At 36.0% G+C, this 24,901-nt stretch overlaps 1 protein-coding gene across 4 annotated transcripts; it reads right to left on the minus strand.

Annotated features, from left to right (window-relative positions):
- Window positions 1-11,799: 11,799 nt before the first annotated feature.
- On the minus strand, window positions 11,800-24,396 carry LOC111052314 (tyrosine decarboxylase). 4 transcript variants are annotated; one of them, XM_039420474.1, is made up of 5 exons: window positions 24,106-24,396; window positions 16,740-16,899; window positions 13,430-13,806; window positions 12,818-12,979; window positions 11,800-12,249 (listed from the first exon to the last, which is right to left on the minus strand). In XM_039420474.1, the coding sequence occupies exons 1-5, from the start codon at window positions 24,316-24,318 to the stop codon at window positions 12,205-12,207; spliced, it is 957 nt and encodes a 318-aa protein (XP_039276408.1). In that variant the 5' UTR covers window positions 24,319-24,396; the 3' UTR covers window positions 11,800-12,204. The 4 variants fall into 4 exon arrangements, with proteins under 4 accessions (XP_039276408.1, XP_039276409.1, XP_039276406.1 ...); XM_039420475.1 differs by having other exon boundaries at window positions 11,800-12,525; XM_039420472.1 differs by having other exon boundaries at window positions 12,814-12,979.
- Between the last annotated feature and the right edge of the window lie 505 nt (window positions 24,397-24,901).

The following is a 24,901-nucleotide window of genomic DNA, read 5'->3' on the forward strand; positions in this document are numbered from 1 at the left end:
AATGAATGAAAATATTTCTTTGAAGTTAAGAATGTTTATCATAAACTTTTTACCATTAGCAATATCAATTTATGTCATTACAATTCAACAAACTATTTATTAAATGGAATAAAACAATAATGTTACGTCCCCTGGCATTTATCTTATTACCTCATGAATCCTAGAGAAGTTCAAGTGAGAAATCGTTCCTTTGGATCATGACATGTTTCATTTCAAATTGAGTGTCTTCAAACTATATTTTTCCCTGATCGATGGATAGACAATTATCTAGAGTTGATGTATTTACAACCTCTAGATATATTCACATCGGTTTTCACTCTGCGACACAAACTAGTTAATCTAAAACAAACTATAATCGCCAAAAAATTCCTCAAAAGAAAATTCGTCACCCGTCCTTCACCGCAACCCTATTGAGAACTCTGGTGTGGAAACTGAAATTTGTGTACCAAAAAAAATCCAACAAAATGTTATAAGGTTAGCTCTTAGTAATAAAATGTTCTGATCTATATATATATATATATATATATTATATATATATATATATATATATATATATATATATATATATAAAAGCGAAATGGCACTCACTGACTGACTGACTGACTGACTGACTCACTCACTCACTCACTCGCAGAACTAAAAATCTACCGGACCAAAGATGTTCAAATTTGGTAGGTATGTTCAGTTGGCCCTTTAGAGGCGCACTAAGAAATCTTTTGGCAATATTTTAACTCTAAGGGTAGTTTTTAAGGGTTTAAAGATCGTCTTTTAGCATGTATATTCTTCTTATTCTCTTAATTTATTATAATTGAAGAATTTTCATACCATATCATAGAGAGAGTACCTCTCCGAAACCGTTGTTAACTGGTAATAATTTTGTCAGGTTGGCATTAAGTTGAGTTGACTTTGTTAGGTTGGCACCAAGTTGAAGATTGAAATGCATTTATCGCGGAAAAATTTATTGGGCACTGCTACTTCAATCAGAGCTATTCCTGGGAATATTATATTACTAGCCGTCAGTCTCGCTTCGCTCGCCATATCCGTTTAGCCAGACGTTTAGTCTGGACCCTCGACTGGATCGTCCTAACATATGATAAAAATGCTCAAATGGAAAATGCAGGCGAGCGAAGCGAGCCTGCTGATCCCATTCTTGGACGATCCAGTCGGGGGTCCAGGGGGCGGAGCCCCCCTGGCTAGACGGATATGGCAAGCGGAGCGAGCCTGACGGCTAGTATAAATACAAAACCCACCTCCCCTTGCAATGTATGATGAGAGAAAGTATTCGAACATTTTGGTAAAAAAGCAACGATATACATCAATGGAAAACCCACCTCCCTTATCCCTCCATTATGAGTTTACATTCTCCATGAGACTTTTGGAAATGCGCATCATAGGTTCGAAGGTCTTTGTTTACTTTCAATTTCTAGATCACTAGTAATATTCAAACATTCAAACTTTGTTTCATTAGTTCCTCTCCTGAATACAAGAATGCGAAGAAATACTGGAGACCATGGACGAAGATTCTCTGAAAATGACAAAATTCATGACAAAAAATTGTACATAGCTATATGAAAAGTGAGATGAAATTTTTGTAAGTTATACTTCCATAAAATTGACTGATTTCTAGACGTGGGAAATTGACATCGAAAGAAATTTGGAAAAAATTTAGGGGGATGGCGAGGGCGCTCAATCACCCACTTAAAAATCATGAATTGGAAAGTTGGTAAACTTTTAGTGTTTGAGCTAACAAGCCTGACCTCGCCCTCCCCCAAAATTTCTTTTTCCAAATGTTTTCTTCGATGTTAATTTCCCACGTATAAGAATCAGTCAATTTTATGAAATTATAAAATTTTTTGAAGCATAAATTCGACATACACGTTTTTCACATGGTCTATGTCAGGGCTCTCCAACCTACGGCCCGCGGGCCACATCCGGCCCGCGGATAGATTCTGTCCGGCCCGCCGAGAGTTATTGCAACAGATTTTTTAAATATATATTTGTACACATTTTTGACAACAACTGTGAGTTCAGTACTCCTCTCTTACTAGCCACTCCATTTCTTAATACAGTAAGTGTAAAATTAGCTGTAAACAAGCAGCGATCAACCATTGCGAGATATAAGCAAATGGTCAGCACGGACTGTACATGCCCCTGTTTTAACGCTACAAAGAAGGTAACCTACTTCCATTTTACAATTCTCTCCCAGAGAAAAATTTAGAAGTATGAAAAACCATGCTCGAGCTATGTTTTCTCTTTTTGGATCTACCTACAAGTGTGAGCAGACATTTTCAAAAATGAAGTTTGTTAAATCAAAATACTTCCTTGTTAGATGAACATTTTAAATCAATTTTAATGATCGGAACCACAAAGTTTGATCCTAAATGAGCAGACATTCTAAGTGGAGAACAAATTCTCTCTAAAAATGAGTATTCTCTTTTAGCATGGTAACTTTTAGTAAATTCATGCATTGTCAAGTTTTCTTATGAGCTTTTTACACTCAATAAATTGGACTTTGTATTAAAATGAAATGAATTGGTTCGTCTCTACCTACTTGTTTATTGTTTTGAAGGGACGGATTCAAGGATCCAAAGGTTCGAAGAACCCCACACGTCAACTGAAGCTTATTGTGTTCCCAAGTAGTATGTTAGTTAGGCAAACCAATGTTCTTCACAAGAACCAGGAGTTTTTCCCTGTACTAAGATCCCATTCATCACCTGGTGATAAATCCTTGTCGCAATCCAGTGTGATATGCTTGGCAGTCTCTTCAGACTGATTAGTCCTCGTGAGCTACGTTAGTTGCACTACTGGCCTACTTTGAAGGTCCTACCGCTTAGGAAGGGGTGGCCAAGTTGCCTCTAGGGCGCCCGGCCACCCCTGATTCAGCCTCTTTACCCACGTTTGTGCCTGGAGTTTCTCCCATCTCTGGTCTCTTGGGTTTTTCTTTTCGCCCATCCGAAACTCTGCAGGGTCGAAAGCCTCACCTCTCCCAAGAATTCTAGCCTGAATGGCCGCCCTTCTTTGAGCAGTGGAGAGTTTTGGCCTCTCCACCCACAAACTCGTGAATTACGTGAGTACCACTCCTGGCTTTTTTTAGGTCCTTCCGCTGAGAGAGGGGACGCCAAACTGGCTCTAGGGCGCCCAGCGCCCGGCCACCCTCGACTCAGCCTCTTGACCCACATTTGTGTCTGGAGTTTCACCCATCTCTGGTCTCTTGGATTTTTGTTTTTGCCCCTCCGATAGGGCAGATCCCGTGGGTTTAAGGGAAAGGCAACTTCTGGAGTTGCCTTGAGGTCCATTTTAGTCGCCTCCTACGACAAGCATGGATACTGTGGGTGAATTCTAGTTTCAACACATTCTTGAGTACGATGATCGACTCAAAGCACTCCCAACTCACAGGGGGCTTCTTCCCTCTTAAAACTCCTCATATAATTTTAATGGTAATATAATAATTTTACACCCCCCAAATCTCCCGTCGTGTATGACCCCACAAGTCAAATTCCACGTGCATCCTGTTATTGGCCCTCTAAGCCTCCAAAGAATTAACAATGTGGCCCTTGGATAGAAAAGGTTGGAGACCCCTGGTCTATGTCACACCTCGAGATTCAGTATAGTTATTCTCCAATATCATTCAAACTGTTTCACTGTTCGCACTGTTTCTAGTTTTCAATCGATCCACATGAATTCTATACAACTATTAAGAATATATCAATCATATTCCCTCATTTGAGAAAGATAAATTGAATTCAAGCCCAACATAATAATACAATTGTGAATTGCAGGGAACAAACTTATGCTGATTGAGTAAACAGGATTCAGAGGTTATTCATACACATCACATACGTTTACCATCCGCACTTCTTTCAAAGGATTACTCTCAACCCGATCTCCATTATGCTTATCATTTTTATTGTGTCTACTGGTGAACTGTTCTTGCTTTGATATGAGTAGAGAAAATTATACAGATTCTGAGCTCTCTTATGAATCTTTTTCAAACTAATGTTGGTTTCTGATTAATTATGATTTAATTTTTGAATGGAATGCTTACACTTATCTACAGATTATGATGAAAGAAGATCTTGTCATGAATACAAAACCATTCAATTACTCCTCAGAAAATCATCATCCTCTTGTTTGGAATAAGAATCTCACTCAATTGATGGATATATTTCCGAGGCACGGTAGTAGAAATATTTTCAAATGGGACTCTTGTACTGCATACTGAAGAAGAGTCTCTCAAGATCCATCCGATTAGATCAGTAATGACGACTGAAAAATTCTTACTTAGAACGTTTACTGAGAATAATTCTTATTTTCCGAAATAATCACGAATCTTAGTATTCTTTTAAGTTTTGAGAAAGGGTTGTTTTCAATGGATAGTGATCTTCTCCAAATTTTGAAGAGCCGATAAATGTTTTGTTACTGATGAATAATAATTATTCTCTATACTGCATATTATCCATAGAAATGGGATAAAATCTTCGTAGCTTATGTGAGACAAAGTGGGTCTCCCAAGAACATCCACATCAACATGAAAACTATCGTTCTCTACCATTAAACAATTTATTATTGTTACCCACTTAACTGATTTCCCAAACACTCGAGTTAAGCGAATTTATCTATATCCTCTGTTGAAACCAATAACTTGAACTTGTCATCAGTAATTGAGGTGAATAATTTTAATTGAACTCCATACATGAAAGGTCTATGAATTCTCGCACTCCTTCTGCAGTAATTAGTATAACTTTGTAGCTATTAATTGATGAAAAAAAATTTTTAATATCAAGTTTTTATTCAATGCTCAAGTCAATAGTAAAATCAATTTCCACTCCAGTCTCTTTGTCATTTCCACCTCACTCCAAAAAATGTCTTTTTCACCTCACTCCAAAGGGAGAGTCACGTTGATACACATGTACTTTCACATACTGATTTATTGATTGTTGTTCTATTAAATTTTGAAGGAAACTGATGTGAATCATAGAAAAAGCATGGTTCTCATAGATCCTGACTTGAATTTATATTATGGCGTTACTAGGCTTAAACCACTCTGAACCTCTTTTCAGAAATCATTCTTCCCCTAATATTCCAAGAGAGCAGAGAATAAGACTCATAATTCATAAGAATAGATGGCTTCAATTATATCAACACTCATTGAAGCGAATAATGATAATAATCAAAAAATAATAGGGAGCCGGATATTGTTCCTCTCTTGAGTAATAGGCCGCTTCCTAGTCAAGCAATCGTAAATTATTCTCGTGGCACAATTTTTCTTGGCCTTGCGCTCTCTCACTCATAAAGTCGTCCGAATTTCCCTCCTTATCTTGAATATCATGGAGGATGAATACGCTTCAATTGAAATATGATCACTCGTTTGGCTTTCTCCAGAATCATCACACAGAATGGAAACTTTGATAAGGATTTATGAGCCGTGCCATTTTCCCAACACCCGGGAACAATGAGGATTTAAGCCAGGGAAATGTATTTTTCCAACTGGATATCACTGATGAGAATTTCAAATAGAGAATTATTACAGTTATTATAACACTGATGCTGAAATAATATGGAACAAAACTTCAGGGGTGACCACCCCTCACCAACTCTCCCAAAGCTCGATTACGCACCCATTCCCCGGAATAATATCCTCAATTTCAGACCAGACCCCCCTCCCCGCGAATAAGGCACCTGAAAAGGTCATCAATTGCTTGTACACTGCTGTCTTCCTTGGGACCCTCTTCTCTCAAGAATTGTTTTTGAGCCCGGTCTCAAGAATTTTGATGAAGCAGTCTGCGTCTCCGCCCACTTCTGACCAGTGAGCACCCCTGCGTTCTAAGAGGAGATACAATAATAATTTAATATGTGATTGGAATCTAAGAGGAGACATAATATTTATCCAATAATATGTGATTGGGTTGAGAGTGTAGTAGCTCCACTCTGACTGTATTCTCAATAAATCATAATGTACGTTCTGTGTACAGTAAATTGTTCCAGTTCCAATCGTAAATTGTTCCATCACGTGACTAGTGCAAAATGTTCCCATGGAACGCCATTCCAAAATCGTTGGTTCAAGCTTTTGGCGCGCACATATAAAATTGATTTACACTAAACTGTGTCGTTTACTAGATGCGTTAATGAAGAAAGGCTGTTTCACAAACCTACCGTCTAGAAAAGTGTAAATTTCTCTTATTCCATTACTCTCAAATTTTCTATCGAGAAAAATTCATTTGATGAATGAAATTGAAATTGAAATTGAAATTTATTCACAATAAATCAATTTAATTCATAAATAATCAATGAATGGTTATCAAACATCCTATTGTTGGTTATGTATTCTATGCTATGCTATGGTGAACAAACTATCAGCGCATGCGCAGAGAAGTAAGCAGACTACAATAATCGACCAATGAGAGCTCAGATAGTTGGAACTGTACCAGGTCGGACAATTTACCACACTTCGATTGTGGGGCAGGATTTTGGAGCTGGAACAGGTTTCTGGAACAGAATCTGTCAAAATTCCTCTCATGGAAAGCGGAACTTATTACTTGGTAAATTGTGAATCGGACAATTTACCACATTCCATGTACACAGAACGGGCCCATAGTATTTCAATTCTCTAAAACAAGCATAACCCACGATGAGATTCATTATAAATTCTTCTTGAATCATTCTATATCGTTCAAGGGAGTTGATGTATTGAGAGGAATCTGGCCCTCTCTTGCATCCTCATTGAGGACAATTTAAAAAATCTCACATCCGCTATTTAAAAGTTTTTTAATATTTCGTAAGATTAGTTCGTTTTCTTTATTTTATAATCATCGTTGTACAGTGTTTTAGTTTTACTTAGAATTGTATTGGAGGATTGAGTGTAAGAGAGGGCCGGCTGCGCCCTAACTTCACCCTCCAAGGTTTCTAGTAAAGGCAGCTAATCAATCAATCAATCCCTTATCTATCTAATTACGCATCTCCTCGAATTATTCAATTTTTGTTCTAATGGGAAGACACTTATTCACGAGAAGTTATAAATTATAATTAATTTGTTGTCTAATATTGATGAATATTTCCACAGGACTCGATTCTAACAAACCGGAGAAATGTGAACCATAAGATGAGGGGATTCAATATAAATCCTTGAAATTGTCATTCAAATATCGCGTAGAGATGATGAATGCACGAATCCTCTCAATCTTTTCCCAACGATACAGAATCATTTGAGATGAATTTTTTATTTTGAGACATCTTTGATGCCCATTCGAATGTGATGTTATTTTCAATAATTTGTTTGCTAATTTTAGATAGGGGTAAGTTTCTCAAAGAATTCCCTCAAGATTCGTGCTTTTCTATCACATCTATCAATATTATAAACTGCATCGCTATCATGTAAAATATCACACTATTATTATGTTATTTGGTATGTAAGCTAAGCTCATTGAACACACAACAGGTTATAGTAGTGTATGTACTCTGCGAAATTAGCTCACTCTACTTTTATTTAAAAATTGCAAATCACCTACTGTACTTCCCAATGATGAAATAAAGTTTGCTTCGCTCCCATTCACATAGTATAATATTATCCGTTCAAGACCATTCATCTATGAAACTCAAACAATATTATGATATGTTTAATTTTCAATGTTTTAAACCCTTGAAGGATTCAAGACTCATGTTTAGCAATCCTCATCACTATATCTTGCCTCTACTAGAGGAGACTTCTCTCACAAGTGATGTCTACGTGTAAATTACATGAACGTTCATCAAATCCTTGAGTAACGGAAATGGTTACATACCAATTATCCCCGATTATCTGTCATCTGACATACCTTAACTAACCCACTCCCAACCCCCCCAATGTGACTAACCCACCCTCCCCAGTACAGTCGTAGAATGCAATTGAGCGAGTGAAGCCCACCTCACAGCTGGAGCGCGAAGCGCGGAGGCTGCTACCTAACTCTGTACAGCAATAGAAGGTGATTGAGCGGGCGAAGCCCGCCTCCCAGCTGGAGCGCAAAGCGCGGAGTGAATATCAGAGTCGGCATGTTGAATGAAATATTGTTGTTGATTATACCAGTATATATTATAATTTATGATATCATTTACAACAAATCTTATCAAACTGAATTAATATTCAATAAATACTCAATAAAACGAGAACAATTTAACACATTACTCGTGTATGATGTAATTTGATTTATGCCTTGCAAAATTTTGTCACAGAAAAAACCATATATGTTTGTATGTTTATGGATTGGATCAGTAAAATTATATTTGAAGGTTAGATTTGAAACAAAAGCATAACCCCAAAAGAGACCAAAGCTAACTTGTTAACAAGTAGCAAATTGAGAAGGCAGTTCGACTAATGATCGATCATAAAAATTATATAATATTAACTTTTTCATTTTTATACTTTTATTCCTATGCCGAATAGGCCTGAATATTTATTTAATGAACTATCATAAAAATATACTTGTTAGAAACATGAAGACAGATTAGCTTAGCCAGTATATGATGATTGAGGGTCGATATTCTAACATATAAAAACCATAAACAAAAAAAGAAATATTTATTTATTATTATGTTCTCTATTATTACAGCATATATATTATTATATTATGTCTACTCTATGTTATAAAAGCATGTCTATGTTCTATAATCATTAGCTATCTTTCGAAGTTATTCACAAATGCATATCATCATAGACGAATTTTATTATTTATTTGTGTATTCTTATAATTAATATGGAAGTAAACGATAATTCGGAACAACCCAAAATCAAGAATTTCGCCCTATTTAAAAGCTTTAAAGTTGGACACATTGACACCACCCTTTCAGCATATTGGTTACGTCACAGAATCTGACCAATCCTGAATTAATATGTAAATTTGGTGAGATAAAATTTGAAGAAGAAACTCAAGTGAAAATTAGAAGAGGAAGACTCGAGGCCATTTTGCAAGAATCATCGGTAGGATGCAGACCTAGTCCATGTACTTAATTGTTAAAAAGCTTTAATTTCTGTTCAGTGTGATTCAATCTTTGTCTTTCTGTTTTAAAAAGTTGTTCCAAAGTTCCTACAATAATTGTGATGTTAAAATTTTCAATTTCATTTAAATAAACCCTGAAATTTTATTAGTGAGGTCTGTTCGACGTTTTTCGCCACGCGGAAGGATCCAGCCGGGACGATATATTCTACGGCCAAATATACTTCGAAAACAAGAAACGGAAACAAAAGTCTACGTAAGTTATTCGAATATATAAAAGGGGATCCCCATAAATCTACGAAAATTACACAGCGTACAAATTCCTCAATTTCAGACCAGACCCCCCTCCCCGCGAATAAGGCACCTGAAAAGGTCATCAATTGCTTGTACACTGCTGTCTTCCTTGGGACCCTCTTCTCTCAAGAATTGTTTTTGAGCCCGGTCTCAAGAATTTTGATGAAGCAGTCTGCGTCTCCGCCCACTTCTGACCAGTGAGCACCCCTGCGTTCTAAGAGGAGATACAATAATAATTTAATATGTGATTGGAATCTAAGAGGAGACATAATATTTATCCAATAATATGTGATTGGGTTGAGAGTGTAGTAGCTCCACTCTGACTGTATTCTCAATAAATCATAATGTACGTTCTGTGTACAGTAAATTGTTCCAGTTCCAATCGTAAATTGTTCCATCACGTGACTAGTGCAAAATGTTCCCATGGAACGCCATTCCAAAATCGTTGGTTCAAGCTTTTGGCGCGCACATATAAAATTGATTTACACTAAACTGTGTCGTTTACTAGATGCGTTAATGAAGAAAGGCTGTTTCACAAACCTACCGTCTAGAAAAGTGTAAATTTCTCTTATTCCATTACTCTCAAATTTTCTATCGAGAAAAATTCATTTGATGAATGAAATTGAAATTGAAATTGAAATTTATTCACAATAAATCAATTTAATTCATAAATAATCAATGAATGGTTATCAAACATCCTATTGTTGGTTATGTATTCTATGCTATGCTATGGTGAACAAACTATCAGCGCATGCGCAGAGAAGTAAGCAGACTACAATAATCGACCAATGAGAGCTCAGATAGTTGGAACTGTACCAGGTCGGACAATTTACCACACTTCGATTGTGGGGCAGGATTTTGGAGCTGGAACAGGTTTCTGGAACAGAATCTGTCAAAATTCCTCTCATGGAAAGCGGAACTTATTACTTGGTAAATTGTGAATCGGACAATTTACCACATTCCATGTACACAGAACGGGCCCATAGTATTTCAATTCTCTAAAACAAGCATAACCCACGATGAGATTCATTATAAATTCTTCTTGAATCATTCTATATCGTTCAAGGGAGTTGATGTATTGAGAGGAATCTGGCCCTCTCTTGCATCCTCATTGAGGACAATTTAAAAAATCTCACATCCGCTATTTAAAAGTTTTTTAATATTTCGTAAGATTAGTTCGTTTTCTTTATTTTATAATCATCGTTGTACAGTGTTTTAGTTTTACTTAGAATTGTATTGGAGGATTGAGTGTAAGAGAGGCCGGCTGCGCCCTAACTTCACCCTCCAAGGTTTCTAGTAAAGGCAGCTAATCAATCAATCAATCAATCCCTAATCTATCTAATTACGCATCTCCTCGAATTATTCAATTTTTGTTCTAATGGGAAGACACTTATTCACGAGAAGTTATAAATTATAATTAATTTGTTGTCTAATATTGATGAATATTTCCACAGGACTCGATTCTAACAAACCGGAGAAATGTGAACCATAAGATTAGGGGATTCAATATAAATCCTTGAAATTGTCATTCAAATATCTCGTAGAGATGATGAATGCACGAATCCTCTCAATCTTTTCCTAACGATACAGAATCATTTGAGATGAATTTTATATTTTGAGACATCTTTGATGCCCATTCGAATGTGATGTTATTTTCAATAATTTGTTTGCTAATTTTAGATAGGGGTAAGTTTCTCAAAGAATTCCCTCAAGATTCGTGCTTTTCTATCACATCTATCAATATTATAAACTGCATCGCTATCATGTAAAATATCACCCTATTATTATGTTATTTGGTATGTAAGCAAAGCTCATTGAACACACAACAGGTTATAGTAGTGTATGTACTCTGCGAAATTAGCTCACTCTACTTTTATTTAAAAATTGCAAATCACCTACTGTACTTCCCAATGATGAAATAAAGTTTGCTTCGCTCCCATTCACATAGTATAATATTATCCGTTCAAGACCATTCATCTATGAAACTCAAACAATATTATGATATGTTTAATTTTCAATGTTTTAAACCCTTGAAGGATTCAAGACTCATGTTTAGCAATCCTCATCACTATATCTTGCCTCTACTAGAGGAGACTTCTCTCACAAGTGATGTCTACGTGTAAATTACATGAACGTTCATCAAATCCTTGAGTAACGGAAATGGTTACATACCAATTATCCCCGATTATCTGTCATCTGACATACCTTAACTAACCCACTCCCAACCCCCCCAATGTGACTAACCCACCCTCCCCAGTACAGTCGTAGAATGCAATTGAGCGAGTGAAGCCCACCTCACAGCTGGAGCGCGAAGCGCGGAGGCTGCTACCTAACTCTGTACAGCAATAGAAGGTGATTGAGCGGGCGAAGCCCGCCTCCCAGCTGGAGCGCAAAGCGCGGAGTGAATATCAGAGTCGGCATGTTGAATGAAATATTGTTGTTGATTATACCAGTATATATTATAATTTATGATATCATTTACAACAAATCTTATCAAACTGAATTAATATTCAATAAATACTCAATAAAACGAGAACAATTTAACACATTACTCGTGTATGATGTAATTTGATTTATACATTCAACATTGTTGTTACATGAATACATGGTTATTTTGATTTAGTGGATTTCTACATCGTGACATTACATGAATAACAAACATAGAATTTCTCGAAAAATTGGAGGCTGGAAATGAGCCAAGAGACTCACTGGTACGCTTCACGGTATGTATCGCGGTTGGTAAGACGATATGTATCCCGGTATGTTCCATGGTGAGTGATGTCATGGTCACGAGGGACCACACTCCACGTGTCTTGGTCGACCGGAATCGGGTCGGCTGCGTCTCTCGTGAGTGCATTGAGAGCTCTCACTGTCACAGAATTGACAGGTACGACGAAGCTCAATCTTCTTGAAGGCAGCAAATTTGGAAACTCTTTTTGCATATTTATAACCTCGGTAGCACATTCTTGAATGTGTTTCCATCCAAAAACTGAAAAATTTTAGCTTCATCATTTTCGAAAGTAATCTACAATTTTCGATCGTGTCTCAAAGTTTATGTGATGGAATTGTGTTATATGAATGATAGTTTAGTTAATTTTTATTGAAGTTTTAGAATTTGACAATTTAGAAGAGACGCTACTTTTAGAATAGGAGACACTACTTTTCCTTTTATAGGACAATCTTCTTGAAGGCAGCAAGTTCGGAAACTGTTTCTGCATATTTATAACCTCGTTAGCACATTCTTGAATGTGTGTCCATCTCCACACTGAAAAATTTTAGCTTCATTAATTATATGGGATGAGCCCTCAATTTTCAATTGGGCCTAAGAAACTTAAGTAGTGATGAAACAGGGTTTCATTCATAAGAATAAAGTTCTATCTTAAGAGGAAACTTCTATAGCAAGTTATGGAAACGGTATTTTCTATAGAGCAGATCAATCACCTGTTACGAAAACTCAATAACTCAAAATTGTCAAAAAAAAGTATAAATAATCTTCAATGCACAAGAGAATAACCAGATTATAAACCTACAAAATCACATAAAAACAACTCACGAACATGTTCCTTTGTAGCAAACTCATATGTTATACAGAGTCTCATCACATATTGTCCTTTGTCTCTAGTTGGGGTCACATGAATTTTACCAAGAGCGTTGATGAAGGCAACAAGATGCTCTGTCAAAATGTCATCGCCGACAAGTCGCGTGCAGACCAATCCAAGCTGGAAAATCATTACTTGAGTGGAAATATTTCTAGCGTTCTAATAACACTATTGCACCATAAAAGTTATAAATCCTGCGTGTGACTTTCCAGAACATATAAATTTATAACTCACCTTGAAAAAATTCAGATTTTATTTTTTTTATTTATATATTTCTCACAGATATTAGATTCTCTCTTGGCGAAAACTTTAAAATTGATTGGAATGAAGAAAGATAACCAGTTGTTTGGTACTATTTATATGAAAATTTTGGAAATGAGCTGTTCGGTGCGGTGCCTTTCGACCCTTTCGCAATCATTCTATGATTATTGTACTATAATTCACTATGTATTGATAACCTTACATGGATGATTCAACTTTTGGAAAAATAGTGGTTGTGACAATTCAAGTCGCTACAAAAACGTACAAAGCGGCTATCAACCTGAAACATGATTATAGAGTTTTACTCACATGAACTTCACTTGTGACCGTGAACCGCTTGTCGGTTAATATAAGATCCTCAAAGTACTTGGCCAGTCTCACATGATTTCTTACGTATTCTTGAATCATCTTGACGCCTATCACTCTGAATAGGAAGTAGAGCTTTAGAGAACGGAATCGCCTGCTAAGCTGAACTTGCCAGTGACGGTAGTCGATGATTCCCGGGATTTCGTTGGATAAGTAGACAGGAGTGATTACTATACCGTGTGTATACATGTATCTGTCTCTCACCCAATGGCCAGAGCAGTCATAACACACTAGCATCCACTTGTTGGCATTCACATTGACAGAGTCTGCGTAGTCCAGTCCTCCACATAAGTGTTGGAATTCTTCACACACAAAGGCAGCTATTGAAAAGAAATACATTCATAAAACAACAAATCGAGGATATCAAACAAGCAACAAACCTGGGTCTCAAATGATTCACTCCAGTACTATGAGAACATGAGTTGATATAATCTGTTCTATTGTTTGAGAAGTTATGTGTGTGAATCGTATTCAAGTTGAATATAAATGAATCTTGATTTGAATGAGCCTTAAAACATGTAAAAATCAAAGTATGTTCACTTTTGATTTTTCAATTCTTTGATGTCTCTAATGCACTACAGCCCGAATTTGATCAAAAATGTGTAACTAATATATGGATAATGGATTCATAACAACACAGGAAAATGTTCAAAGTTAAACGGAGAGACAGGATGTAAAAGACATTTCAAAATTCCGATTCAGATGATAATAGGTGATCGCATTCTCATTTAGGTATCATCTAGAACTTCTAAACTTCAATGGAGAGCTCCACATTTCAGAGACATTTACATCATTTTGTGGAGTCGACTATGATGCTGAGTGGGGAGTCTTACATTGGTTCTCATATTGTGGATGGATTTGCACGTTACTTCGAGTCTGTTTATGAGGCTGATGCACCTGTTGCACCTGATGCATGCGGGAGTGGTCCGGGGATATCTGGCGGCCTGGGATTGAGTGTGGGCATTGGTGATGTTTCTTCTGATGAGATACTTTCTGCTATAGCGGGATTAAAATCTGTTAGCTTTGGAGGCCCTGACTTGATTCCCCCAATTATTGTTAAGGGTTGTGCAGCAGTTCTCCTTGAACCTTTGAAGTCTATTTTCAATCTAGCTATAAAAACTTCTGAATTCCCTGAAAAATGGAAGATTGCTCGAATAACCCCGGTTTTCAAGTCGGGGAAAGAAACATAAGAAATTACAGACCTAAATCTATTTTGAAATGTTTTTCCAAAATTTTTGAAAAAATATGACATGCAATAATATTTGGACAGGTCAAGAGAGTTATTGCGGAGCAGCAACATGGTTTCTTACCAGGGCGCTCCATGTAACTAATCTAATGGTATTCAGCAATAAAGTGTCCACAGTGTTAGACGGTGGGGGAAGGGTTGATGCCATATATACAGATCTTTCTAAGGCATTTGATACAATAAATCACAGATTGCTAGTTAATAAACACAGAGTAATGGGTTTCTGCGATAACTTAGTCAAACATCTGGAGAGTTACTTGCATTTGAGATTGCAATATGTTGTTATGATACATAACCATAATTCTGATTCCTTCTATTGTTCATCTGGCGTGCCACAGGGCTCTAATCTTGGGCCACTACTTTTTTTTACTATTTATCAATGACATTCCTTCATTTATTAAAAATTCTTCTTGCCTCATGTATGCTGATGATGTTAAACTATTCAGAGAAATAAATAATGTCAATGATAATGATGTCATAATGATAATGTGATTGTAATATAGATTATATAATTACATATGATTATTGTGTTTTATACAATAAATGGATGAAAATGAATGATATGTCAACTGAGAATAAATGTGGCTAACTGCAAAGTAATTAGTTTCACTCGACAGTTGGCTCCTTTTGAAAATATATATAATATATAATATATAATATATAATATATAATATATAATATAATATAATATAATATAATATATAAATAATATAATATAATATAATATATATATATAATATATTATATAATATATTATATAATTGGTGACACCCCTTTGGAAGAGATGAAAACTTTCACGGATCTCGGTGTAGTGTTCACCTGTGATTTTACTTTTAATTGTCATGTGGACTTCATATGCAGTAGGGCTAATCAGCAGATGGGTTTCATCTTAAGAACATGCTCACCCTTTAGTGATGTTGCCCCTCTCTTATTCTTATACAAGTCACTGGTTAGTAATCTCATAGAATATGCCTCTGAAATCTGGAGTCCATATTGCAATGACCAAATTCTCATTTTGGAGCGTTTACAAAACAAATTTCTGAGATATATGTATTACAAGGAATTTACTGTCTACTGTCCATTTGATTTCCCATCTGATACGCTGATGTGTATATTTGGAATTGAAACATTAAAATCAAGAAGGGATGTTCAGATCCTTTATTTTCCTTTACAATTTACCAAACAATGGAATAGGTTCTGCTTATTTACTTCCTAAACTTAATATCTACATTTCATCCTTAGCTCGTCGATCTTCATTTTCTTTTCTTGTAACACGCTCCAGAACAGAAAGTCATTATAACTCTCCAATTAATAGAACCCAGAGGCTTTTCAATCTCTGTTCTGGGCGCCTAGACGTCTTTGGGTGCTCTTGGCAAATTCTGCAACACTCTGGAGGGCTTAGTTTAGTATAAATATTTTTGGCCAGGTCTCTGTATGACATTTTTCTTTTTCATGATATTTTTTCTTCTCAGTGCCCACATGATTTGTTCTGTATTACATGGTTTGTGCCCATGTAAGATATTTTAAGTGTATATTTTTCTACCTCTCATCTTTTCTCTTGGAAAGTAGTTTCACCAATAAATATGAGATTTTTTTTACAAAAAACCCATATTTCTATTGTTAAGGCACATTTTTTTGTTATTTATTCAATTTTGTTTTACTCTTCTTTTATTCTTAGCTTGTTATTTATATTGAATCATTTTTTCAATGAAGAATTTTGTAATGTTTCAAGGAAACATATAAGGGTTCAACCTGTTGTCTTCATGTATGTATTTATACAAATAAATATAATAAATATCCTACTCAGACGTTTGCAAACGGTTCATTGTTCATATTGTGAAATATATTGTACATTCAGATCCTTCGTACTACTACAAAAAATTGCTTCAACTTAATGAGATGGAAAAGAATAAGTATGCACATTTTACTATCCTCACAGATTTCAAAAAATATATAGAGGTATGATATGGAATATTATATGATTATAAAGGGGAATTATGATGATACCTCCCGCATATGCAGCATCCACGTGGAACCAAATGAGAGGATTACGTTTACAAACGGCTCCTATCTCCCAGATATTGTCATAGGCTGTGGTGCCTGTGGTACCCACAGTAGCACCCACAAAAAATGGCACCAGCCCATTATGCAAATCTTCCTTTATTGCCTGCCAACAATCAAAAGAGTTTTAGTAATCAAAAAATATTGAATATAATATATTTTATACTATCATGATGATCACGAGGAACAAACAATACTAATAGATTGATATCCAAGCGCTGTGCGCTAATGTGTTTGTATTGTTCTTTCCGATTTTGAGATTTTTAAAAGAGATCAAGGGTTCAAACAGAACGGCAGGTCAATACAGCTTACAGCGTTAGTTGCGATCGTGATTGACCTTTTTGTAATACAAGCACATTGTAAACAAGTATGGCTAAGTACAGATTCCCCTTCACCACGATGATATCCAATATGTTTTTCTTTTACAAGGTGGTTTTCGTGGATGTTATATTATTTCAGCTATGATAAATGTGTTATTTCAAAGCACAACGCACTGTGCTACGGCTTCAGCGCAATCTACTAGCTAGGCATCTGTCATTTGTGAACTGACAAGTCGTTCCTACTGGTATTGTGATCGCGATGGTCACTTCCTTTTTTTTGTAATTTGACTGCAATCTAACACTTTGGTCAATGAACATTCCAATTCTAGCTCAAATTAATACGTTAAAGTTTGACATTATAGGGGTATTCACTCCTTCACAGTCTAAGTGAGAGCAATGCCCATGCACTGTTTCTTTCAGAATCTCTCTTACTACATCTGAATGAGATCTGTAGGCTTCTTTCTTCTCAGTCTTCTCACTGTATTAGAGTTGTCAATGAGGTGTAGAGCTTGGATTTTCTGATGATTATTTAGAGTCTCTTCTTGGTTTCTAGCAGCCTTTGTGATCATGACATCGACTTCTTCCATCTGCAGGTCCCTGTGGAGATCCGAATTTCTGACAAAGTATGGAGCATTGACAGCATTTGTGGATGGTGTTGATGTTACTTTTTTTGCACAGCCCCACAGCTGGATGCCATATGTTTGTTTGCTTGTTTGTTTTTAATATCTAGACTCTTAACAGAGTATGAGAATTGTCAAAAAAAAAAATGCTTGAAAACATTACTTTCAATAAGAAACAATACACATACAACCACACAGGCCGAAGAATTTGTCTATACAATAGTAATTTATTGTAGGTGAAAGGCTTGAATTTTTCCCCAATAACCAGTACATTTTCGAGTATTTGGAATCCAGCTCTTCTTCCTTTTTCTTGACGTGTGACTTACATCGTAGGTTTGCATCTAGTGTCATTCCAAGATACTTAGCTTCATTTGGAAACGGAACTTCTTTGTTGTTCAATCTTATTGGGATGTACACATAATGCTTATTTGTGAAGACAACATGTGTGGACTTGCTTTCATCCAACTTAATTCGCCAGGTTCTAGTCCATTTCTCAATTTTCTCGATGGCTTCTTGCGCTATACCTGTAGCTTCCTCATTAGTTTCTCCAACTGCTAAGACAGCTGTGTCATCTGCAAAGGTTGCAATAGTGTCATTTTCTGGCACAGGAAGATCGTTGGTGAAGAGCAGGTACAGAGTAATGCCCAATACACTTCCTTGAGGTACTCCAGCTTTAATTGATGTTAGTCCTGAGTAGCTATCACCTTGTTTCACTCGGAAGAATCTGTCTGACAGGTAAGATTCTAGCAATGAGGTAATTTTGCTGAGGTGAAACTTTTTGTAGTTTCTTAATTAGACCTACATGCCACACTTTATCAAATGCCTGAGCAAGGTCTAAAAAGACAGCAGCACAATATTTTTTCTCTTCTAGAGTCTTCTCAATTACATAAGTAATTCTATGGACTTGCTGAACTGTTGAATGTTCTCCTCTAAATCCAAACTGATGAACAGGAATGAGTTCTACACTCTCTATCACATATTTCAATCTGGAGAGCAAAACTTTTACGAAGATCTTGGGTAATAGAGATATGGGTCTATAGGATGATGCATCATGTGGTGGTTTACCTGGCTTGGGGACCATGATGACTTCAGCTACCTTCCATGACAATGGTACGTACTTCATCCTCAAAGTTGCATTTATGAGAACTGTGAGTTTTTTCAAAGCTCTATCTGGTAGGTTTTTCAGAACTTCACCAGTAATGAGATCATATCCTGGAGCTTTCTTACAACTGGTTGTGTTGATGATACTTATCAGCTCATTTGTTGTTGAGGCTGGAATCTCTCTCATATCCCGTGATATTCCCATCTCATCATCTTCTACACCACGTTGGGATTGATGAGGTTGAAAGACACTTTTCAGGTATTCTGCAAAACACTCAGCTTTCTGTTTGTTATTCCTTGCCCACTCACCAATAATTGTTTTAATTGATGTTTCTTGAACTGAGGGTTTTTTCAAGTACTTTGTAGCTTTCCAGAGTGAATAATCAGAGTTCTTATCTGTAGCAAGGTTTCTGAGATATTCACTGATCATATCATTCTTATAGCTACTGATATATTCCTTCAGTTCCTTAGCTAGAAAATTCAAATGAGTTTTATCCACTGGTGCTCTTGTTCGCTGCCACTTTTTCCTCGCTTCCCTCTTCTCATCGATAAGTTCCATATGTGATGTGGATAATGTGAGCCAGAAGACCTTGTTCTCTGTGTTGAATGTGGAGTGCTGTCCCAGGCTGCTTCTTGGATGTCCCTTGTGAACTTTTCAACCTCAGAATCCAACTGATCACAGCTAGTAATTACTAGCTTAAAATCCATTTTTACACGCAATAATTCTTGGAATGCTGACCAGTCTGTTTGCCTATTAACTAGCCTCAAATTACATTCTTTCATCATCATAGTTTCACCCATCTTGAGGATCAATGCAGTATGATCAGAGCTCAGGTCTTCACAATCTTCTATTTCCATGTAGTTTAATGATAAATTCCTGATTACAAAGAAATCTATCAAATCTGGTAATTTATTCCTATCAGTTGGCCAATATGTGGGTCTATTTGATGACATTACTGAGCATTGCCTATCATTCATAGCTTGAAATAGCTGTCTTTCTTTTTGAGTGTTCAATCTTGAGCCCCAACTTATATGCTCTGTATTGAAATCCCCACCAATGATGAATCTGTTTCCTAGGTGGTCGAATGAATTCTTGTAAACTTCATTGGTTATATTGTGTCTTTGAGGACTGTAAATGGCTGCTACAATAAATTGAAATCTTCTAGCTTCCACTGTAACTGTTGTCACTTGCATTTTTTCTGTTTGAATAGGTGAGTTTTCATAATGCTCCAGACCCTCTCTGATTATTATTGCACTTCCACCTCTAGCTTTATTTTGGGGATGAGAAATATGATACAACTTGTAGCCTCTGAATCTCAGGTATGACTGGGTTATGAAGTGAGTCTCAGAGATTAAACATATATCTATTCTCTTAATTTGAAGTACTGCTATTAATTCTGCTTGTCTCTGTTGAAGGCCATTGGCATTCCATGTCATTATTCTCAATTGCTGGTTCATTTCTTCTTAGAGTGATTTTTGTTTCTTCAATGACTTTGGTTTATTTCTATTTCACTTAGTATTTTCTCAAATACAGTCAACATCGACTCCTGTTATATAAGCTTCTTCAAGATGATGTTTAGGATACCACTCATACTTTCTTGTTGTGTTTACTTCTGCTTTGAAGACACGGCATCAGAGTAGCTCTTGTTCGGATTTGTGATAGAGGAGGTGCTACTCTTGCATGCTCCTTTTGCAGTCTGGTTGTTCAATCCCTTCTGCTCCTCCTTTCCAGGCTTTTTGTTGGGCTTATTTTCTTTAACAGTCTTTTGAACATTGGTTTTCCGTTGTCGTTGATTTTTCTATTTTATGTAGTTCTACAACTACACTACATCCTCTGTAGTTTAATGGATGCTTTCCTCCACAGTGGACGCATTTAGTCTCAGACTCCTTCGGTTTTGTGCAGCTGATTGTGCTGTGCTTCCCAGCACACTTCACACATCTTGGCTCTCTGTTGCAATATTTCTGTGTGTTCTCAAAACCTTGACATTTTTTACATTGAGGCACTAATCTAGATGAAACCAATGACTCAATCTCCACTTTGCATCCCATTATATGTTCTATTTCATATACTTTTTCCACATCTTCTTCAGTGCTTAAGGATAGAATAAACATGTCAAGTGGCTCCTTGGTCTTCCATTTTAATTTATTTACAGCATTCATTATCTTGAATTCCCTTGGTAACCTCTTCGCTATCTATGTTGTCATACAGTGATATCGACCTAGACCAAGTTAGTGGCATCAATGAATACCAAAGTCTACATCGCGACTTACTCGTTCTTTTCAATTTCAATTTCAATTTCAATTTATTAAAAACACACAAAACAAGACAAAACAAATTTACAAAGATTTACGAAACAAATAAAACACAATAAAATGTTACAAATATAAAAAACCATGGGCTTAGTGTTTGGGTGTGTTGGAGAAGAGAAAAAAAGAGAGGAAGATACCTAGCCAACTATGGTTTCCCATGTAATAGGCAGGCAAAGAAGAGAAGAGAAGTAATGAGGAAAAAAGGAAAGGAGAAATGGGGGGAAGGAAGAAAACAGAGGAATAGGTACTTAAAATAAAGGTAAGCGAGTCCACTGAAAAATGAAAAAACTAATGAAAAAAAAAAAAAAAAAAATGCTGGAGCAGAAATCTCGAGTCATATATCTAAATGGAAGAAGAAATTACTGTATGTCCAGTTTTTTATATCCAGTTTAATTTTTCCGCTGATCTTATTGTCCATGAGAAAGTGATTTGGAATGAGGTTTATTATTTTAGTACCTATGTAAATTAATTGCCTCCTTATACATTCAATATTAGTGTTATAGGTTACATATTTGTTAGCAGTGGCCCTTAGATTATAATAATTAAGAGTAGAGTTTACTGTGAGAGGAAAATCGGATCTATATTTTATTAAGTACTCAATTACGGTTTTTATGTATAATTGACGTATAGTCATGACCTCAAAATCACTAAAAACCATATCCGTTGGATAGAGCCTGGGTTTGTTTAATATAGTTTTAATTATCAGTTTTTGTGCTACAAATAATTCAGCAATATGACAGTTGAAACAGCCTCCCCAAACAACTATGCCATACTGCAGAATTGACTTGACTAGAGCATGATACATCATTTTCAGGTGGTTCTTATTAAGAATTCTGTTAACTTGGTAAAATTTAAAGGATAAATATCTAATTTTTCTACATATGTATTTAATATGAACATCCCATTTAAGGTTTTCATCAATTATAATTCCCAAATACTTAGTATTATTGACTTTTTTAATGGTGGGACAATCACAATTACCCAAGTTTAAATTGCACTGAGAATGGAGTCTCAAATCTTGATTCTCGTTAGGCTGCCCTACTCTATTTGCAGAGAAAGTAATGTAATTAGTTTTTTCAATATTTAAACTCAAGGTATTCTTATCTAACCACTTCTTAATTAAAAGCATATTATTTTCAGCTATAGTATGAACTTCATTCCATGAATTTCCGTGAAAAATAGCTGCAGTATCATCTGCAAAGGATATCACAGTTGAGTTTAGAAGTCTTAAATTAAAAAGTCATTTACATAGAGTATGAAAAGGATGGGAGAAAGTACAGTACCTTGAGGAAGACCATAAGAAGTTAAGTTAGTTACACTAGATTGATCATTTATGGTTAGGGACTGGGTTCTATTACTCAGATAGCTTTTGAACAATTTAAGCGAGACTCCTCTGAAACCATAGGACTCCAGTTTATTGAACAAAGTATTATGAGGTATTGTATCAAAAGCTTTGCGTATATCCAGGAAGACCGCAATAGTTTTCTTATTGGAGTTTATTTTATCAGATAAAGTATTGATGAATTTTATTAGAGCGTCAGATGTACTTTTACTATTTTGGAAACCGAATTGGTTCTTGTTGATTATTTTGTTAAGATTCAAGAAAGAAACAACTCTTGACTTTATTAGTTTCTCCATTATTTTAGCAAGGTTGCTGATAAGACTAATCGGTCTATAATTACAGGGATTAGTCGGGTCACCTTGTTTGAATAGAGGTTTTATTTTGGCTGATTTGAGGTGCTCGGGAAAATATCCCTCCTCAAAGCATCTATTAAAATGAAAGCGAGAGGTTGAGATATAAAATTGGCTATTTTCTTCAGCGTAATATTACCTAGACCATCAATACCAGGACTGCAGTTGTTCTTTAGATTTTTAATAGTTGCCTCAACTTCAACTGGGCACGTTGGTCTCATAAAAAACGTATTATCGATCTGTATTGCAGGAAATCGATCACCAGTATTATCAGGGATATTGATAGTTTGAGCTTGTAGTTTACCCACATTTGTGAAATAATTGTTGAGGGAGTGAGCATCAAGTTCAGTACTCTTTTCCTTGATACTGGCCTCACCTATAACCTCGTTTATGCACTTCCACAACTTCATGCTGTTGTTATTACAATTTTCAATTTTCCCTTTATAGTAGACTTCCTTTGCATGATTTATGATCTTATTCAAACCATTACGATAAGCCTTATATTCATTCTTTAAGATATTGTTATTAGGATCTCTTCTGAGTCTAGAATGCATTTTGTCCCGCGTGATTATTGATCTTATGATGCCTTCAGATATCCAGGGCTTCAGGGGACGAAGTCTGTTAGGTATCACTTTTACCTTCTTGCATTGATTGATGAGACTGGTCAAACGATCGACAAATTTATCCATAATAGTGTCAATGCTTCCATTCACGGTATAGATTTCTCCCCAATCTTCATTCCTTATGCGTTCCAATAGTGCATGATAGTTGGTTCTAGTTAATGTGTTTATCAATACGTTTCTATTATCCTTATTGATAGGGACCTTCACCAAGTTCAGTACAACCGCGTAGTGGTCAGTTATGGTTGTCCTAAATATAACTCCTTTAGTGGACATAGAATGGTTGCCTGAATTTTTATAAAAAAAAATCTATTTGCACTTTAAGCTTTGCCGAAAAGTATCGCATTATACGGTCTGAAATGCAATAATATTTTATAGAGTGGTAAAGAGAAAAAAAGTTTTGTTTTTTATACTTCAAAATCAAGGAAGTATTCCAATCCTACTTTATCATCCAAATATAAAGTATTTTCCAAATACGATTCTCATGGAACTTTTTCTGAAAACTCAACTGTTCCTGCAAAATGATCTTTGTGTTTTCATTTTAAGCGAAGCATTCCATGAGGTATTCTGTCTATTATCAACTCAATTCTTCTACTAGGAAAAATAACAGAAAATTAATAAAATAATATTTAACCGCGTCACCACTTACCCTCTCAAGAATTTCTCCTGTCATCTTATTCATTTTATTTGGGGTCAATACTCGTATTCTGCACGATGCCAAATTGGCTCCCTTCTGCATGCAGCTGTGAGCTTCCCTACTCGTGTAGCCAACAAGCTTAGTGACCAGGTCGAACTCATCTTTCCCTGGATACTTCCTCTTCAGGAATTCCAGCGCTCTTTGTCTTGCAGAAACTATTGTCATGAATACTGCATCACTTGCTGAACACTGGAAATCAAATTGATATGTAATTTAATTCTACAATTCATGTAATGCATTAACCTTCCGGGACGCGCGCCGTTGTAAAAAGTACAACAGTCAGAAAGTTTTTCATTTTAATTGAGAAATTCACATCCGTGTGGTTGGTAAACTTTAAGTATTCTTCCGCGAGATCTAGCTCCGCCAATGGACGAAATATTGCATTACTATCAAACACTGGTCATACCCTATTCAGTGTTAAAGAGACCGGTGTCAGAAATGTTGTACTTTTTACATCGCGCGCGTCCTAGCTTAGTGTAAAGTTTGAAGTCTAGTGATCCATTTTTCAAAAGTGAGTGTGATTTGACCGTTAGTTTCAGATGAGTTATTATTAGATTTGTTAATAATAAACAGTTTTGACAATTTTCGTGATGTCAGATGTTCTTAGAACAAGTGGAATAGACCGACTCCTCGATGAAAGTAGTTCAGAAGATGAGCAAAACATTGACTTTTCAGATGACAGTGAGAAAGTGATAGATTACAACGAATTTTCGGATGATAGTGAAGTAGAAGGAGACAAAGGAAGTGA

This window comes from Nilaparvata lugens, chromosome 2, assembly GCF_014356525.2.
Source record: "Nilaparvata lugens isolate BPH chromosome 2, ASM1435652v1, whole genome shotgun sequence".
Classification (NCBI taxonomy): Eukaryota; Metazoa; Arthropoda; class Insecta; order Hemiptera; family Delphacidae; genus Nilaparvata; species Nilaparvata lugens.

What these genes read in the sequence shown, in the direction of transcription:
- LOC111052314 (XM_039420472.1), bottom strand. Translation starts at nt 24,318, where the DNA reads ATGACAATAGTTTCTGCAAGACAAAGAGCGCTGGAATTCCTGAAGAGG. An exon ending in GGATGCTGCATATGCGGGAG is followed by an intron (nt 13,807 to 16,739) that starts GTATCATCATAA and finishes TCTTTTCAATAG; the next exon opens with CTGCCTTTGTGTGTGAAGAA. An exon ending in TGCTACAAAGGAACATGTTC is followed by an intron (nt 12,250 to 12,813) that starts GTGAGTTGTTTT and finishes AAAATTTTTCAG; the next exon opens with TTTTTGGATGGAAACACATT.